Source organism: Schistocerca gregaria, chromosome 6, assembly GCF_023897955.1.
Source record: "Schistocerca gregaria isolate iqSchGreg1 chromosome 6, iqSchGreg1.2, whole genome shotgun sequence".
NCBI lineage: Eukaryota > Metazoa > Arthropoda > Insecta > Orthoptera > Acrididae > Schistocerca > Schistocerca gregaria.
Window position 1 is genome coordinate 36,077,543 of NC_064925.1, and position 20,226 is coordinate 36,097,768.

Below are 20,226 nucleotides of genomic sequence, written 5' to 3' on the forward strand. Positions count from 1 at the left end.
GGCAGTTTGTGTGTGTGTGTGTGTGTGTGTGTGTGTGTGTGTGTGTGAGTGGAGGAGGGGAGGAGGGCATATGTGCTCGGATGTGCATGCTCATTAATGGATTTATCCAAAATCTAAAAATCTTTCACTTTCTTTTTCAAGTGCTTGTCAACAACTCAACACTTCCACTATTCAGTGAGTGGTCTCCATTACTACTAAGTATTTACATTTTGAAACTTCCTGGCAGATTAAATCTGTCTGCCGGACTGAGTTCTGAACTTGGGACCTTTGCGTCGAGCCTTTGTCTGAGTCTTGGTCTGGCACACAGTTTTAATCTGACAGGAAGTTTCATACCAGCGCACACTCCGCTTCAGAGTAAAAATCTCATCTGAAAACCATTTACATTTTACCCGAACTTTCCTTACCATATTGCTACAAATTCTGTGACAAAAGTACGTACAAGATCAGCATCAGTTACTGTAAGCTTAATTGGGTTCCCACTGGCATCAATAACTTTAGTTCCAATTGGTGCATTTTCATCCACAAATCCATCAGCTGCAGAGACCTGGATTTTTGGTGGATTGCTGTCCACTGGCTTGACTGTGATGAACAGTTTTGCAGTTGCAAATCTGCGTTGTTCAGATTCTTCTTCTGCCTAATGGAACAAGACAATAACACTTTCAATAACTTACTTGGAAGTATATATCTTTTATTGTAATTGTAATTTCTAAATTATACCTTACCTTTATAATTATCTCAAATTTTTTAGCAACAGATGTATCAACAGGCTGTATCTGCCTTACAGCTCCTGTCTGAGGGTTTATTTCAAAATAATCCTTGTAGGATGATGGCATTCCACTCAGAAAACTATAATGAATAGGAGAATTTATGGAATCCATGTCAACAGCTTGAATCTTTTCTGGGGATATGTTGAGAATGCCAGCCAAGATTCCACTTGAAACCTAGAAAAGAACAAAAGTTTCTGGGATACCAACAAGGGACACAGATAGCTGTTTTGAGACATAAAACACCTCTAACACTGCAAATAAATGTAAATGAACTGTCAAATACAAGAGAGAGAAAGAATGAATTTCATAAGTATGAATGGGGGAAATGAAGACAAAAAGAAGTTCAAAAATTACTTTCATATTATTACTAAAATTAATAATAACGAATTCTTTCATAGATGAAATAGCACAGTTTAAACAAAACTTCTGATAAATATTAATACCAAGTCGGCACATTATGTATATCTATTACATTCTGAATAATACAGGTACTAACTTAAATGACTGAGCATTTCTTGGTTGCTCCGTAATACCTGTACCAAAACTAAAATGAAAATTTACATTCAGTTTAAAGTAACTAACTTGACACTTTTCACTTAAAACTATTGTGAGTACCATAGTGAGTTCCTCTCTTCAATAAACCCCTTGTAACCTTGTGTTCAGGAGAAAGAGTTCTACTTAATGTGGATAACATGCTGCTGTTTAGAGTATGAGGTCCATTAACACCATTTTCATGAACATAAAATCCTCCAGTCCATTAGTAACAAAAATTAAACACAAAAATAAGGAACAACAAAGTAAATACCCCAAGAATAAAGCAAAAACAACCTTGATTATTATTAAACAAGGAATACAAAAATGTTCATATACGAAATGAAAACCTGATTTTTGAAGTATTACAGTAGTCCTTAAAGCCAATTGTTTTGGATTAAGCTCAATTGTGACCATTATGAATATCACTTGAAATTACAAATTGCTGAAATCAGTCACACTTTTTACAATGTAGTTTGGACAATGTTTTTTGAAGTATTACATCTTCATCATCAGATGGACTTACTTTAATTGATATGGCACAGACATTATATGTAAGACTGTGTTTATTGGGAGGGCTTTGGGAAAGTCTAGCTCTTCTACAAGGAGTTAACATATATAGTCTAGTCAATTGAGGTATTGTACAGTGCATGAAATATGAGAGAATTTTTTACTCTAGGACTTTATTTGAAATAATTAGGAGGTAAACGTCCTAAAAGTCTGCACCCCTTGAAGGTGAACCGAAGGTGGAAGGGGGGAGCAAAGTTCCCATTTTTAATTTTTTGGTTTTTGTCTTATAACTCAGAAATGTTCCAAACAAAATTGGTAACTAATTAAATTCCCTATAAAATTTCTGTATATGTATTTGTCAAATTTCCAACACTTTTCGAGATACGTTTTATTGAAAATCAATGTCTTTCAAAAAATCATTTTACCTTACTCTTTTTGTCAAACATTTGTTTCTAGTGCCTCCCATGAACATTACCCAGAAAAATTGTCTGAAATGAACTTGTAGAGCATTTCATTTCCTTTAACTTCATACAGACATTTCCTACTTCATCTTCAACCAGTCAAAAGTTATAGAACTTCTAAGCTCTCAACATACTTACTTATAGAGGAACTTCGAAACTGAGTGTACTTTTCCAGCCCTCTCCCCCCTTCGGCTCACATCCCATGGGAAGGGACTAAGTATTTTTACACTGTATCTATTCCTAATAAAGATAAAGTCAAAAATCTCATACATTCCAAGCTCTCTATACCCCTCATTTGAGCACTCATTCACTGAACTAATAGGAAACTTGTGCAACCCATTTCTGAGTCTTGTTCAAGTGTTTGGGATCCTCACCAGTTTGATTTACAGGTAGACATCAAAGCAATTCAGAAGCGTGATGCTAGATTTGTTACTAGTCTATTCAGTCAACACCTGAGTGGTACGAGATGGTTTGTGAATGAAAATGGGAATCCCTGGTGAGAAAATTTAGAGAACAGGTATTTGCAGCTAACTTCAGAATGATTTACTGCTACCAACACACATTTCGCATGAGGACCATGAAGACAAGGTAAAAGAAATTTGGCCCTGTACAGAGGCATATAGACTATCTTATTTTCTTCCTCCATTTGTGAGCAGAACTGGAAAGGACTAGTAGCGGTACATGGTACCCTCTGCCATATCTCATACAGTGGCTTGAAGAGTACATATCTAGATGTAGATATAAATGTGGATGTAGACTCTTGGGTAACCTGTGGCCCTTAAGAGGGAGGTAAAAAGCCTTGTTTAGTACAACACTGACACGGTGATAGTTTGATTACACAGATGAACAACAATACACAAGGTTTACAGAAATTTCCATTACAAGCTTCTAAGACTTGTATTTTTATTTTTATTTATTTATTTATTGTTCCGTGGGGCCAAATTAAGGAGAAGTCTCCATGGTCATGGAACAAGTCAATTCATGAAATTATAACACGATGTTAGAAAGAGATAAAATGAAATATAAAAAAAACATATTCAGGTGACAAGTAAGTTTAAATAAAGAAAATCAACAATGTAACACTGGAATTTACTTAATTTTTTAGATCTTCCAGGAGCTCCTTGACAGAATAAAAGGAGTGAGCCATGAGGAAATTCTTCAGTTTAGACTTAAAAGAGTTTGGGCTACTGCTAAGATTTTTGAGTTCTTGTGGTAGCTTATTAGAATAGAATAGAATAGAATATTTTTATTAGCCTTTCAGTATTTTTCATACAATTGGCTTCATCAAAGTTTACAGAGGGTTTTACTTTCAGTACGATATTCAGATAGCTACAGAAAGGGGAGAAAAGGAACTAAAGACCTTTTCTTCAGCATTATGTAAAACAATGTTTTATACAGTAATTAAATACACACATAAGAAAAGAATCACAGTAAATAACTAGCTTATATAATATCAAATATTTTCTTCCTAACTTAGGTAAAACATATATTTTGATGATTAGTTTCTAAGAATTCTTCAGTTGTATAGAATTCGTTGCTTTTTAGCCAGGTTTGTAATGTATTCTTATATTTATTTAGTGGTACTGTACAAGCTGAGCATGGTAACTTATTGAAAAATTTTATGCTTAAATACTTATAGTTATTGTGGACTACAGCAAGTCTTGTGGAAGGCAAGTCCAGCAGGTGACTATTTCTTGTACTGAGTGCATGCACATCGCATCTCATGTTCAGTTTTTCAGATTTTATCTGGCATATATTAGACAGTTATATATGTACATGCTTGGCACTGTCATTATGCCAAGAGATTTATAATAATTTCTGCAAGACTCTCTGGGTGCTAACCCCTACATGCACCTGATTGCTTTCTTCTGCTATCTGAAAATACATTCAGCCCCTGGGGAGTTACCCCAAAGCAATATTCCATATTGCAGTTTGGAATGAAAAAAAGCATAGTACGAGTGGAGTAGCAATTGCTTGCTCACACTGTTTCTTAATTTATACAATAAGAAAAGTACTCGTGCTAGTTTACTACATAGATAATTGGTGTGCCCTTCCCATGAGAACTCTTGGTCTATGATTAGCCAAGTAATTTCACTGTTTTGTTTTCATTTTTTGTTACTTTGGGATTAAATATTATTTCTTCTGTTTTTGTTTGATTTATGCACAGCTGGTTAGCCTGACACCAGTAATTAGCCATTTGCATCATTTCTCTATTTTTGTCCAGCACACTCTGTAAGTTCTGTACTTATTAATGTCATATCGTCAGCATATAGTATGCTCTTACATGGTATGTAATTCGGTAATTCGAGAAGTCATTAACATAGACAATGAACAGAAAAGGTCCAAGAACAGAGGCTTGGGGTATTCCTCTTTCTATAGGGAGTATTTCTGACCTCTGCCTATTTGCATATACAAGTTGTAACCCTTTGCTTAGATAAGATCTGTGTCATATTCAATGCCATAGTATTTTAACTTTTTGATGAATATGTCATGTGACACTGACTCAAAAGCTTTACTTAGGTCAATAAGTGTTCCCAGACATTGATACACTTTTTTCATACCCTTCATAAACATTGCTTACCAAAGCTTCTACTGCTTTTACAGTTGATATGTGTGACCTGAGGCCAAACTGTTGTTCATTTAAAATATTGTTGGTTTTAAAATAGCTGTATATCTGCTTATGCGTACAATTTTCTACTAACTTGGATATGATTGGTACTATTGAAATGGATCTGTAGTTATTTGGGAAGTTTCTTTCACCTTTTTTATACACAGGCAATGTAACTGTGAGCTTAAGACAGATGGGGAATATTCCTTCATCAAGTACTCTGTTTGATAGTGAGAGAAGTGGCATTTCAATTTCTTTTGCTATACATTTAATGATGAGATTACTGAGTCCATAATAATCTTCTGTTTTGGAATTACTTAATTTGTTTATTGACTTATGAATATCACTTAATGTGATTTGGATCCAAGTGAACTTCTCACTTCTTGTCCGTTTTGCACAAGTGAGCAATGCTTCTGCATCAGAGGCAGAATTGATGGGTGGGGTGGAGACGCTATTTACAAAATATTTATTGAGAATATAGCAGTCAATAGGGATACTCCTTTCTTTATTGATATTATTTATTTCCCTTTTAATGAGTCCAGGCAGCTTTACATTTATTTTTAGAATTTAAAATATATTAATCATTTGCACAGCACTTAGCATTTTTTATTTCTAATCTGTAAAGGTTTCTCATTTTAGTGTAATTTTCCTTGTCCCTATCACTGTTATGAGATTTGTCTTTCATAATCATCAGTAGTATTGTGAGTTTGTTAAGTTGTGGGGTGTACCATTTGTTAGCATTTTGTTGCCAAGGGGCATGTCATTTCTACTATATGCTTGATCTCTGTCAGGAAAATGGAAAAACATTTATTAATCATTTTATTGTTATCCATTATGTGAGTCCAATCCATTTCTTTTAAATGGTTTATCATTTTGTTTACATTGGATACACCTAGAATTCTATATGTCACTTCTCTCTCTGTAGAACTGAAGGCTAAGTTTTCTATTTAAAGCCATAGCCCTGCATGCTCTGATATTCCTAATTCCATTACATCACATTGTATGGAGTCTCTTTGTACATTGCTAATTATGTTATCAAGGCATGCATTCAGTCTAGTGGGTTTTTCATTGAGACAGTAATAGTTCAATGACTTCAGAGTGTTAATCATATGAATTAATTTTTTATCTTTGCCCTTATATCTATGTTAATATCACCTACAATTACAATTCTATGCTGTTTATATTTTGACACCAACAATATTAAAGTATTAATTTTTTCTGTAAATTCTATCTCATCAGAGCCTGGGATTCAATAGATTGAGACAGTTTTCTGTTCATGCATTACCACACCGGCTACTTCTATTGTAGCTTCAAGGCATATTCTACTCAGCTCTATAACTGAGTAATGCAATTCAAGGTCACTTTTGACATATATTGAGACCCCACCACATGTCATACTTTTTCTGCAGTAGCTTGTAACTAACGAATATCCAAGAGGAACATACAAGTCTATTTCAGTGTCTTTCATCCAGTGTTCATTGATGCATAGAACACTGCAGTTGATTTTATCGAGCCAGTATTGTAATTCATTGATTTTACACTTAAGAGATTGTACATTTATATGAAGGAAAATGGATTCAGCAGAATACTGCACTCCTTTCTGCACAAGAGTCAAGGAAGTACATTCCAATGCAGATTGGATTTCTGTTTAGTATTAACTGAGTGAAAGCTGCTAACTCTTGGGAATAGGCTAATATTGCTAACAACAAATGACATTAAGAAAATATATACTGTGAGGGCAATGTCAGAATTCCCAGACTATTGAATAGGGGTCAACAAAACGTTCTCGAACTTACACCACATATAGCTCGAACAGCCTGTTTTTGAGCCAAAAATACCCTTTTTGAATCAGAAGAATTTCCCCAAAAAATAATACCTTACGACATAAGCGTATGAAAATATGCGAAGTAGACTACTTTTCGTGCTGAAGTGTCACTTATTTCAGATACTGTTCTAATGGTAAATAAAGCAGCATTTAGTTTCTGAACAAGATCCTGGACATGGGCTTTCCACAACAGCTTACTATCTATCCGAATGCCTAGGAACTTGAACTGTTCCGTCTCGCCTATAATATGCCCATTCTGTCTGATCAAAATATCGGTTCTTGTTGAATTGTCAGTTAGAAACTGTAAAAACTGGGTCTTACTGTGATTTAACATCAAATTATTTTCCGCAAACCACGAACTTATTTCATGAACTACATTATTTGATACTGTTTCAATATTACACACAAGATCCTTCACTACCAAGCTGGTGTCATCAGCAAACAGAAATATTTTTGAATCACCTGTAATACTAGAAGGCATAACATTTATATAAATAAGAAACAGCAGTGGCCCCAGCACCAACCCTTGGAGAACACTCCACCTAACAGTGCCCCATTGGGACTGAACATCACTACCACTCTCAATATCACCTTCTGCTTCCTGTTCTTAAAGTAAGAGGTGAACCAATTGTAAGCTACTCCCCTTACTCCATAATGGTCCAACTTCTGCAGTAATATTTTGTGGACAACACAGTCAAAAGCCTTCATTAAATCAAAGAAAACACCTAGCATTCGCAACCTTTTATTTAATCTGTCCAAAACCTCACAGAGAAAAGAGAATATAGCATTTTCAGTTGTTAAACCATTTCTAAAACCAAACTGAACATTTGACAGCAAATTATGTGAATTTAAGTGCTCCAGTAACCTTGTATATACAACCTTCTTGATAACTTTAGCAAAAGCACCAATGGCATAGAAATAGGTCTATAATTGTCAATATTATCCCTGTCTCCCTTTTTATAAAGTGGCTTTACTGCTGAGTACTTCAATCAGTCAGGAAACCGACCACTCCTAAAGGAAAAGTTACAGATATGGCTAAGTACTGGGCTAACATACATAGAACAATACTTCAGTATTCTGCTAGACACACTGTCATATCCATGAGAGTTCTTGGTCTTTAGTGATTTAATTATTAACTCAATCTCCCTCTTGTCGGTATCATGGAGGAGCATTTCAGGTAACAGTCTCGGAACACTTTTTTCTATGAGTGCTATATGATTCCCGGTTGGGACTAGGTTTCTATTTAGTTCACCTGCTATATTCAGAAAGTGATTATTAAATACTGTACATATATGCAACTTATCAGTAACACGGACATTCCCACTACGCACTGATTCTATATCCTCGACCTGTCTCTGCAGACCAGCCACTTCCTTTATGACTGACCACATGCTTTTAATTTTATCCTGAGACTTAGCTATTCTATGAGTAAATAAAATTTTAAATAAGAACCCATGTCTAGAAACATACTGTTTCTGTTCTATTATGGCTTCAATTCAGATGTTTAACTCATTGACTCCAGCTTCAGGACCTGAATTAGGGTTGACACAGTACCATTATAATTCAAAAGGAAACATAATGAAACATCTAATTGTCACTTAAGCACATTTGTTTGTATTAACACTTAAATATTACGTGTTTATATTATTCCAAAACAGAAAAGAACCCACCATACTGTACATGCAGAACAGTACCGATGCATTACAACTGTGGCTCGATGTGGTAACCACCAATGTTGTTACAAACATTGTACCTATGAAGCATGTTCTGGCACATGCTGTCCATACTACCCAGTGTCTCTTCAATTTCTATTGAAGTGGCCAGAACTCGCACCAGCAGATCTTCCTCCATCTCTATGGGAGTCTCATAAATCAAACTTTGCATATGACATTAAATGATATCAGCTGAGCATCTAATGTAGTACATGCCATCCTGTCTACCCTTTTGCATACCAGGACAAGCAACTCAATACCTTTCTTTTCCTCTCAGCAGACGTGGCACATTACACATCTGAAATGAAATCATCATAGAATGGAAAGGTACATGTCTGAACATGGGTTCCTATTCGAAATATTATGTACTCACTCCCCTCTACAAGTCCTAGAAGTTTGTAACAGGAATTTCCAAACACTCTGTGAACCTTATCTTTGGGTTAAAATAGTTTTTTGTCCTCTGGTATCAGACAGCACCATATGTTACCCAAGAGTCATAAGTATAACACATCTGTACCATACCAATTGATATAAATCAATCTGATGAACAAGGTGCAACAACAATGTTCCAGGGGTAAATGTATGGATGGGCTGAGCAGAGAGGGCAAGGAGGAAATGGACAAAGAAAGGCGGAGATGAAAAGACACATAGGCAAAAGGAGATTAAAAGTGAGATGGTGAGGAGTAGATAGGCAGATGGGTGAGGAGAAGGAGAGAGACAGAAGGAGGGGAGGAGGAGGAGTTGGGCAGACGTGGGAGAGGAAGAGGTGGAGATGGACAGATAGAGGGGGAGCAGGAGAGAGACAGAGAGAGAGGGAAGTGGATATGGCAGAAGAAAGGGGAGGAGAGATGGAAGGAGACAGAGGGGAGAGCAGGCGATGGACAAAGAGTGGTAAGAGGGGGGGGGGGGGGGGATGGGCAGAAAAATGGGGAAGGAGGAGGTGGAAACAATAAGGAAGACGGAGGAGATCAAAAGAGAGAGAGAGAGAGAGAGAGAGAGAGAGAGAGAGAGAGAGAGAGAGAGAGAGAGAGAGAGAGAGAGAGCTGTGGGTAAATGGCTAGTATACAATGTGTAAAAGAACGAAAAGGGAACAATAAGAATGGAGGACCAAAAATGAAGTGCTCACACTGAAAAGGGTCTAAGGCACATATATAACTCTTTAGTTCCTATTGTCCAATCTATACACCAAAGAAGCAATGACCAAAATTAAAAAAAAAAAAAATCAAGAGCAGGATTAAAATTCAGGGTGGAAAGATATCAACGATAAACTTTGCTGATGCCATTGTTAGCCTCAATGAAGATGAAGACCTGTCAAAGGGAATTAACAATTTAATGAGCACACACCTCGAATCAAAAGTAAACCAAATAAAGTCACATGTATCAGGAGTTGCAGAAATAAGAGTAGTGATAAACTTGACATTAAAATTGTGTCCATTTAGGAAGCCTGCTAACCTGGAAGCAAAACAACAAATAACTGACAGAACAAGGATGAGATAAAATGCAGATTAGCACAGGCAAAGAGTGTACGCCTGGTCAAAAGAAGTATATAAATATCAAACATCAGCTTTAATTTGAGGAAGACATCTCTGAGAATAAATGAACGAAGCACAGCATTGTACGGCAGTGATTCACGGACTAAGGAAAGACAGTAAAATAAGAAAATAAATGCGTTTGTGACACGGTTGTAAAGAACGATGTAGAAATTAGGAAAACTGATAAAATAAGGAACGAGGAGGTTGTCCGTAGAATCGACGAAGAAAAGAATGTACAGAAAACGCTGACAAGAAGAAGAGACAAGATGGCAGGATGTGTGTTAAAGCGAGAGGACATAACTTCCACAGTACTAGAGCACAATAATTATAGGGGAAGACAGAGAGTGAAATATACCAATAAATAATTGAGGACGTATGATGCAAGTGATACTCAGAGATGGAGAGGTTGGCACAAGAGAGCATCAAACAAGCCAGAAAACATCGGCCAGGAAACGTGATAATAAAACAACAACAAATTTTTTTTAAAATCGATCAGAAGAACTTCTCGAGTAACACAAAAAGGTTAAAACGAAACACATATACCTCTTGCGTTTATGTCTAATTGTATGCCAAAATCAGTTATTAATGAAGTGTATTACGAGTGAGATGTTACGCCATTGGTTTGTGGTGAGCGCGCCTCAGCCCGGCAGACTCACCGAGGCGGAGTACTCGGGGTTGACGCAGACGCCGTTGAGCGGCGTGCAGCCCTGGTAGATGAACGAGGGCTCCTGGTCGTCGTCGTCCTGCACCGTCACCGTCAGCGTCGTCGTCGCCGACAGCCGCTCCGACGCGTTGCGCGCGCGGTCCTGCAACACCAGAGTCCCTCATTCAAACAGTGAAGCCATCTCCACCCCCCTCACAACGCCGACACTGCCGACAACCGCTCCTCTACAGATCTAATGAGCCTTCCCTGGCGAAGAGTGTCACGTTCACTGTGGGCAACACAGACAGAGAGAGCACTAGAGTCTGCGATAATGTTCACACCCGAACTGGTGACGACACGATATCTATTGCTGTTACCATAAGCTCAAATGGCTCTCAGCACTATGGGACTTAATATTTGAGGTCATCAGTCCCCCAGAACTGAGAACTACTTAACCCTAACTAACCTAAGGACACCACACACATCCGTGCCCGAGGCAGGATTCGAACCTGCGGTCGTAGCGGTCGCGCGGTTCCAGACTGTGGCGCCTAGAACCGCCCGGCCACCCCGGCCGGCTGTTACCATAAGCCCAGCATTCACTCGATACTGAGACAAAGTCCAGGACAAGAATCTAAATCGAACAGTCGAAAACGGCATCTTTCACCAACCAATGAGCTCAGTGTAGGGTAGGAACAGAATCCACATTACACACACTTCCCGTCCTTTTCGTTCCTGATGTACGAAACGCTCGATGGAGATTTCTTATTGTGTAATACAATATTCCTGATTGTAGCTATATTGTCACTTTTAAAGAATCGTGCGTTAAATGAGAAGTGACCGTTGGCAACGACGAATTTTTCCGAACTAAAACTGGCCGAATCACCCAGAAAGAGTGGCTCGTATATCATAATCACCACGTGTATTAACGCGGTCACACCCATAACTGCAAGTCTGACAAGCGAACACGACCTCGAGGCTTCATCGATTTTAAGTTATGTAAGTTTGTGCAACCATACCTATGTCGCATGCTCCCATACCTATGTCGCATGCTCGAGCATACGCACCGACAATGTGCACGCTTGTGCAAGCGAATGCGCGTTATGGTGCGATTTTCGTAGCAACAAAGCGTCGAGCGATGTGAATCAAATGTCAACATTCAATGTAAACATTCAATATCCTCTGATAGTTCTCTTCGGTACAGGTTCCACGAGTACAGGTTCTGCCTAAGGACGCAGTAAAGGCCCTCAACGTTGTCGGTGTGTACGAGATACAGCGGAGTGCTATGCCGCCTGCACTGGGAAAACCCGATGGCCTTTTAGCTCCCGCATATCTGAGGACAAAATGACGAATCGCCACCAGCGGAGCTCTCGAGTAGGGCGAGTACTGGCCGGACAGCCGTGGATGCGCACACGGAAAGTCGGATACTCAATCGAAATCCAGAAGCAGGCTGACAACGCGGACAGGGAAGGCGTTCCCGACACTGCACCGCACAGCGCGCACGGTGGCTGCATTCCGTAACTGAGGGGACGTCTGCTACTAGATTAATCGTTCGCTCCGCGTGATCGTAACTTGTTTACCTTTCGCGACGAGTGTCGTGCTATTTGCGTTCTTACTAGATTTCCCTACTCATTTCATCGGTTTTCGAGAAGAATCGTTTACGCGCAGTGTAGCGTACTCCGGATTGTGTGTGTTTTCTTCGACACACGTTCGCGGCGGTAGTACTGTATAGTTCACGGTAAAATGGCCGATTCCCTGACAGGGGTCTGGTCATGCAGTCGGCACTAGAAATCTGCCATCAACACGCACCGACAGACGTTCCGTTACCACCGACGTCCGACAACCGTGGTGAGATCCAGCAGGGTGAGTCACCGCACTCGGATACACAGTTTCTCCAACACCAACAACATCAACACGAGCTTCAACATCAACCGGAATGGCAGCTTCTGTACCACCATCATCAACAACTGCCGTTTCAACTGGCTCAACAGCACTAGTTTCAGCTGTTGCAGCTACAACAGCACTATCCAGCACTATCGCCACCACCGACAACAGTTGCGTCAGGTTAGGCATCAACTTAGCCACCCCAGTGATCCTTCCGGCTGGGCCATTGAAGCAAATGCACTTGCAAGTCAGCAGCAGGTAAGCGGTCCGCTTAGTAAACAGCTGTGTGTCCACTCTCCGCCGTCCCAACCTGTGATCAGTGTTACTGGGTTCTGATAGCCCTTCTAGTAATGGTACAGCGCAGACAAACTCAGAACGCTCTCAGAGTCAACAGCTGACTTCCACTGCTGCGGTCGTCTGCCGAGTGTCAGCAACTGGTACAGTCGATCAGATGCAGGCACGTGTATTGCCTTTGTGGAGAGCTCGGACAAGAACGGTGGCAAACTCCACCCTATGTCGGGGCAAGTTGTTATTTTCCTATAACTCTCTTCTCGAGCATGACATTGTTGACATTAGTCCGCTAGGTAGAAACAGAGTTAAGATAGAACTGAAAACTGCTGCGGGTGCTAGTGCTTTGACACAAGCCCCCGTTTTAAAAGATCGTAAGTCTGATGTCTATATTCCCAACTTCCTATTCCATACCTATCGCATTATTTGTGATGTTGACGTCAGCCTGACAGACAAGGAGATGGCTAACGCAATGGAGAACATATATTCTGTCGCAAGTATCGAACGATGCACTAAGAAACATCATTCACATTATGTACAAATTGTGCCGATTCCAGTCTGTTTGATTATGTTCCGCTCGTAAACTCTGACCTCATATGTTGCTAGTCTGGAGACACGTTTCCCAGTAGAACCAGTAGAACGTCACACCAGTCATTCAATGTAGGAATTGTTAGCTTTTTCACCATCGGGAAAGCCAATGTAGAAGTCATACTGGTTGCTGCAAGCGTGGTGGTCCACACCCAGCAGCTTCATGTACGGCGGCGTTTCCGGCGTGTTTAAGTGGCACTTTACCGCACCCAGTGACAGACAGTTCGTGCGCAACTTTTATCCATCGACAAGGGCTCCATCGTGCAAAAGCCTGCGCCACGTCGGGGACGGTAATTGGTTGCCCTCAGCTCTGACACACTGCTGTTCTCTGCCAGCCTCCTAGTCCCCCAAATCCCCTGGATTTCCCACATCTACATCCAAGGCATTTCCCACAGCCAAAAGTCGCTTTGTGAGATTCTTCTACGGGATCAACGCCACCGCCGCTGTCGCCCCAGTTGGGCTCTCTCCCTCTGGATGCCGCGCATCGTCAACCCGACTTCTTCCAGTCGGCAGACAGGTCTGGCACAAGAGGTCATTGAAATGGCGTGCTCCTAGGGCAGCATGGTGACAGGGGTTCTCACAGACATTATTCTGTCTCTCCTCATCTCCATAGCAGGCTGTTGTCGCCGAGCGGTTCTAGGCGCTTCAAGTACGGAACCGCGCGACCGCTACGGTCGCAGGTTCGAATCCTGCCTCGGGCACGGATCTGTTTGCTGTCCTTAGGTTAGTTAGGTTTAAGCAGTTCTAAGTTGTAGGGGACTGATGACCTCAGATGTTACGTCCCATAGTGCTCAGAGCCATTTGAACCACCCTCATCTGCCCCAAGCCCCGCAGCCACCCAACCGATATCCTCCTCAGTACAGTCAACAACCGCCATCACTTTGTAATAACAACGAATATGTCATCAAAAAGATTATGCCGTTTATCATGCAGCTCTTTGAAGACGCGAAGAGACAGCCACCAGGAACTTTACAGATGCAGCCTCGACGACAACTATTAACGACCCTACTTACGTGTAGCAGCTGTGGCAGGCCTAAGGATCCTTCAATGGAATGCACGATCTGCAATTGCCGAAAAGGGAGTCCTCCACCATTAACTCTAGACGCGGAAGATAGCAGTGGCTGTCTCCTCAGAGATGTGGTTTCAACCAGGTTCTGTTGCCCACTTTCGAGGATAACAGGTTATAGCCAAGAAAGGGAAGATTGTCGAGGTGGTGCCGCCCTCTTCATTATAAGTGGACTGTATCACACCCAAGTACAGAAGATATCCCATGAGGTTATCGACAGCTCTCAAGCGATAGCTGCCAGGCTGTCTACCCCAATTGGTCGCCTAATCATCGGTCGTATGTCAGAGGTCGTATATTCCCTATGGAGAATGGTACGCACTGGTTCGGCAGTTGGAACCTCCATTCTTATGTCGTGGGGATTTTAACGCGCACAACAGGCTGTGGGGCTGTGCATATAATGATAGGTTGATCCTTGATAGGGATCCTTGAGGTTCTCGACGAGTTCAATCCTATCCTCCAAAGTCGTCGGTTTGACTCAGTGTTTGGCGTCACTTTCTTCGACTTTTACGTGAAGTGCTCTTCCCTATCCTATGAGGTTAAACCACTACACTCTTCTTACATCAACTTTCACTGCAGCGCCTATCACGGCCTGTAGGCCACCTCATCAATGGAACGTTACGCAGGCAGATTGGTCACGGTACGGCGCACTATTGGATTCCCAACTATAGTCATTCATCACCGTGGCGACCCTGAAAGCAAAGTACGTTGTGTTTAGGAATTACATAAAAGTAGCGGAATCGCGTTCTATTCCACGGCGTTTGCCCTTTCTTGTTTTGTTCAAATGGCTCTGAGCACTATGGGACTTAACTTCTACATCTACATTTATACTCCGCAAGCCAACCAACGGTGTGTGCCGGAGGGCACTTTACGTGCCACTGTCATTACCTCCCTTTCCTGTTCCAGTCGCGTATGGTTCGCGGGAAGAACGACTGCCGGGAAGCCTCCCTGCGCGCTCCAATCTCTCTAATTCTACATTCGTGATCTCCTCGGGAGGTATAAGTAGGGCGAAGCAATATATTCAATATCTCATCCAGAAACGCACCCTCTCGAAACCTGGACACTTGAGTTTGCTTAACATCTCCGTAACGCTATCACGGTTACCAAATAACCCTGTGACGAAACGCGCCGCTCTTCTTCGGATCTTCTCTATCTGCTCTGTCAACCCGATCTGGTACGGATCCTACACTGATGAGCACTACTCAAGTATAGGTCGAATGAGTGTTTTGTAAGCCACATCCATTGTTGATGGACTACATTTTCTAAGGACTCTCCCATTGAATCTCAACCTGGTACCCGCGTTAACAACAATTAATTTTATATGATCATTCCAGTTCAAATCGTTCCGTACGCATACTCCCAGATATTTTACAGAAGTAACTGCTACCATTGGTCATCAGTCCCCTAGAACGTAGAACTACTTAAACCTAACTAACCTACGGACATCACACACATCCATGCCCGAGGCAGGATTCGAACCTGCGGTCGTAGCGGTCGCGCGGTTCCAGACTGTAGCGCCTAGAACCGCTCGGCCACCCCGGCCGGCTCTTGTTTTGTCTTTTGCTTTAAGAGCATATGCATGTTTGTCATAACACTGTTGTAATTCTGCTCTAATGTTATTGTTTGAAATTATGCTTCTTTGGGACTTTATAAAGGTTGTTGACTGTATGTTCCTTGTTGAAAAAAAAGAAGAAAGAAAAAAAACGAACAGGTGCCGGTGTGTCGAGTTGGCATTTCTGCACGACGGATGTGCTCAGCAGATTGCGTCACAGCACCTACAGGAGGAATGTGCTGCAGGAAGAGATTTGACTCGATATATTGCATAGGTGCACCTATGCGACGCCTGAAGTATTTTCTACCGAACTGTATCAAACGTGTATCACTTGCAAGCAGGAGAAAACATCCCTGTGACGTGTATGGTTGAGTGTAGCATGAAAGTGGTGATATAACGGCATAACTCAGTGATGCCCGGCGCAATTTAAACCAAATTTGGCGTACACATGATTCGTTTTACACTGAGGAAACCAAAGTCATGGCGTAGCGATAAGCACACACACAGACGGAGGTAGTGTCGCCTACAAAAGGTATAAAAGGCCACTGTACTGGCTTACCTGCCATTGACTCAGGTGTTTCATGGGTCCGACGTGATTATGACCGTACGACGGCATTCAACAGATTTTGAACGCGGTACGATAGTTGGGGCTCGACGCAAGGGACAGTACATTTCGGAAATCGTTAGAGAATTCAATATACCGAGATCCACAGTGTCAAGAGTATGCTGAGAGCTTTCTGGAATTACCTCTCACCACAGTCCACACAGTGGTCGATGGCGTTCGCTTAACGACCGAGAGCAGGTTTGCGTAGAGTTGACAGTGCTAAAAGACAAGCAACACTGCGTGAAATAACCGCAGAAATCAATGTGGGACGTACGAGTAGCTTATTCGTTAGGACTGTAGCGCGAAATTTGGCGTTAATGGGCTGTGGCAGCCGAGGAGCTGCGAGAGTGCTTTTGCCAACAGCACGGGGTGCTCGTGGACCACACTGCTTGGACTCCAGAGTAATGGAAAACTATGGCCTGGTCAGATGAGTACCGATTTCAGTTGGTAAGAGATGCTGTAGGGTTCGAGTGTGGCGCAATCCCGTTAAACCGTCGACCCGAGTTCCCAAAAAGGCATTGTGCACGCTAGTGGTGGCTCCATAAGGGTGCGGGCTGTGTTTACATGGAATGGACTGGGTCCTCTGGTCCAAATGAACCTATCATTGACTGGAAATGGTTACGTCCCGTTACTTCGAGACCATTTACAGCCATGTTCCCAAACAACGATGGAATTTTTATGGATAACACCGCATCATGTCACTGGGCCACAATTGTTCGCGATTGGTACGAACAACATTCTGGACAATTAGAGCTAATGATTTGGCTATCCAGATCATCCGACATGCATTCCATCGAAAATTTGTGGGACATAAACGAGATGTGAGTTCGTGTTCAAAATTGTGTACCAGTAACACTTTCGCACTTGTGAATAGCGTCAGGGACAGCACGGCTGAGTATTTGTGCAGGGGACTCGTAACGACTTGTTGAGACCACACGCCACGTAGAGTTGCTGCACTGCGATGAAAGAGGGTCCCATCCGACACCAGGAGGCAGCCCGCAACTTTCTTCACCTCGGTGTATTACGTTTTTATTAACTAGCTCTCTTGTCTTTCGTTTCGTCTCTTCAGCACAAATTTTGCAATTTATTGTACACAAACTTTCCAAATAAGCAACAGCATTAAAGTTTCCTCACAGCTCAAATCTCGATGACGCTGCAGTGTTAGTTCGTTTCCTTGTCCGGCGTGTGCTGGAGGGCACTTTGTGCACCACTGCTGCTATTTCCCCCTTTCCAGTTGCAGCCGTGCACGGTTCGCACGTAGGAAGGTTGCTGATAAAGCCTGCGTCTGAGCTCGACTTTGTCTCTAATGTTTACTTCCGTGGTCCTTTGGTGACATATACTTAGGAGTAAGCAATACTGGTTGACGCAGGTGAAGAGACATTGAAATCAACCTGAAATTTAGCACCTATCTCTGTTGTAATGTGATCGCGGCATTTGAAATCGAATGAAAAGCTTCACACACTAGGCTAAAAAAGCGGAAAATAATTATTTTAAGAAAAATAAATTTTAATGACTCACTTTTTATATCTAAATAAAAAGTATAAAATTATTTCTCCTACCACATACAGAAGGCGACCAGATTTCCAAAATCAAAATATTGGACCCAATTTAGAAGATGAAATAAATCAACATTCTGTGGACACTGTCGTTAATACTATATCTATGTAGTAGATTTGCGTTAAACTACTTGGTTTATGCTACAACTACATAGATTATCATACCTTTCTGTTAAAATCCACACCAAAAGAAACATCAAAATACTGTACATTACTAATCGAGTAAATACACACACACACACACACACACACACACACACATGTATTTAATTCAGGAGTTTATTTTCAAAAACAATTTTATAAAAAAAAAAATATACGTAGTTCCTGAAAATGAGTCTTGGTTACAATTATTTCCTGAACAAAAAATGGTTCAAATGGTTCTGAGCACTATGGGACTTAACATCTGAGGTCATCAGCCCCCTAGAACTTAGAACTTCTTAACCCTAACTAATCTAAGGGCATCACACACATCTATGCCCGAGGCAGGATTCGAACCTGCAACCGTAGCGGTCGCGCGGTTCCAGACTGAAGCGCCTAGAACCCGGTTTTTCTTTCCTTTTTTTAAAATCTAATTTTGTTAGTAATTACTTCGTTGCATCTGCTCGGGGCGAGCGTCGCAAGACATCCGTTTAATTTTTTTTTACGTGTATTGTTACTTCCTTTTTCTTTTTTTTAAAAAAAAAATCTCATTTTGTTCGCATTTGTCCGTTGTATCTGTTCGCGGCGGACGTCGTAAGACATCCGATTTAGTTCGTTGATGATCGATTAACTCAGTTTTTTTATTACAGAGGGTACGTAACCCTCTGACCGAACACGCTGAGCTACCGTGCCGGCAATAAAGCAAGTAGACTTTTCATTCGAGGGAAGACATGAACCAAGGACCTCTCATTCCGCAGCTGCTCACGCTAACCACGGGACCACGGCGCTCCTTACTTCATCGATGATCCATTAACACAGTTTTATTTATTACAGAGGGCAGCTATCCTTCTGGCCGAACACGCTGAGTTACCGTGCTGGCTGACCCCTCGGCACAACGGTCGACTTTCCTTAACAGTTTCCACACTGGACCTATTCTTTTCGTAAGTCCATGAAGCATTTGTGACAGGCAACACGCTTTCAGCAGCACCGTTGGTGCCAGGTAGAGCTAGCACAAATGCTGTAATGAACTTCAAATTATTGCAGCAGGTATCTTGAGAAGTAGAGAAGTTAAAAATGATAAACCCCGTTCAGTTTGGTTTTTCTCAGAGAGGTATTTTCTTTATTCTTTTGACGTGTTTGTTCTCCATTAGGTAACGCTACAAGTCTACTACAAACACGCGGATTCAGAATATCTGGGATAGTTAATGGAAAACGGGACAGTGTACACACCATACGTATTTTACCGGAACAATGGGACACTTAACCTAAATAAGGGGCCATCCCTTGAAATACGAAACGTCTAGTCACGCTGTTCTAGCCCCACATACATAGTACTGAAAATTTGTGATACTGAAGTTTTAATAGCTATAAAAATACATAATTAGTGCACCAATAATTCGCCTTCAAACTGTCATCCATTGCATGTGCCCCGCGCTTCTCGTTGTAAGTCTTACAAGTATTTTCATTTGTATTAGAAATTCACAATACTACTGGGAGTTTGGAATCTTAATGTGCTTTGAGAAATTATTTTCATTTGTGAAAGAAATTCACAATCACAAAGTTTCAGGACTATCAGTATGTGGTTGGGAATCTTAATGGGCACCGATAAATTATTTTACACTTTTTAGTCCAAACTAGGCGGGCGGTAAATTAAAAAAAAACTTATGTTAGTTTATATCAAAAACTTATTTCTCTAAAATATTTCTTTTCTTAGTTCGCATTTCATTGTTGGCGGTAAATTAAAAAAAACTAATATTAGTTTATATCAAAAACTTATTTCTCTAAAATATTTCTTTTCTTAGTTCGCATTTCATTGTTGGCTTTGTTTTATTGCCAAAGTTGCAAAAGGACTCGATATCTTTCCTTCGAGTAATTTTCCACAAGACAGATCCTGTATCTGACATTTTTGCCGTACCTAAATAAAGAAAAAGGCTAAAAACCGTTAATAAATAAGAACACATAAATAG

At 41.0% G+C, this 20,226-nt stretch overlaps 1 protein-coding gene across 1 annotated transcript in view; it reads right to left on the bottom strand.

The window, feature by feature from the left end:
* The window catches only part of LOC126279125 (cadherin-99C), a 637,420-nt gene that overhangs the window by 117,039 nt on the left and 500,155 nt on the right, over positions 1-20,226 (bottom strand). The window contains exons 7-9 of the mRNA XM_049979608.1: positions 10,603-10,752; positions 723-941; positions 440-634 (exon numbers count right to left, since the gene is read on the bottom strand). Of these exons, the coding sequence (XP_049835565.1) occupies positions 440-634; positions 723-941; positions 10,603-10,752 (564 nt within the window). The remainder of the gene's footprint in view (positions 1-439; positions 635-722; positions 942-10,602; positions 10,753-20,226) is intronic.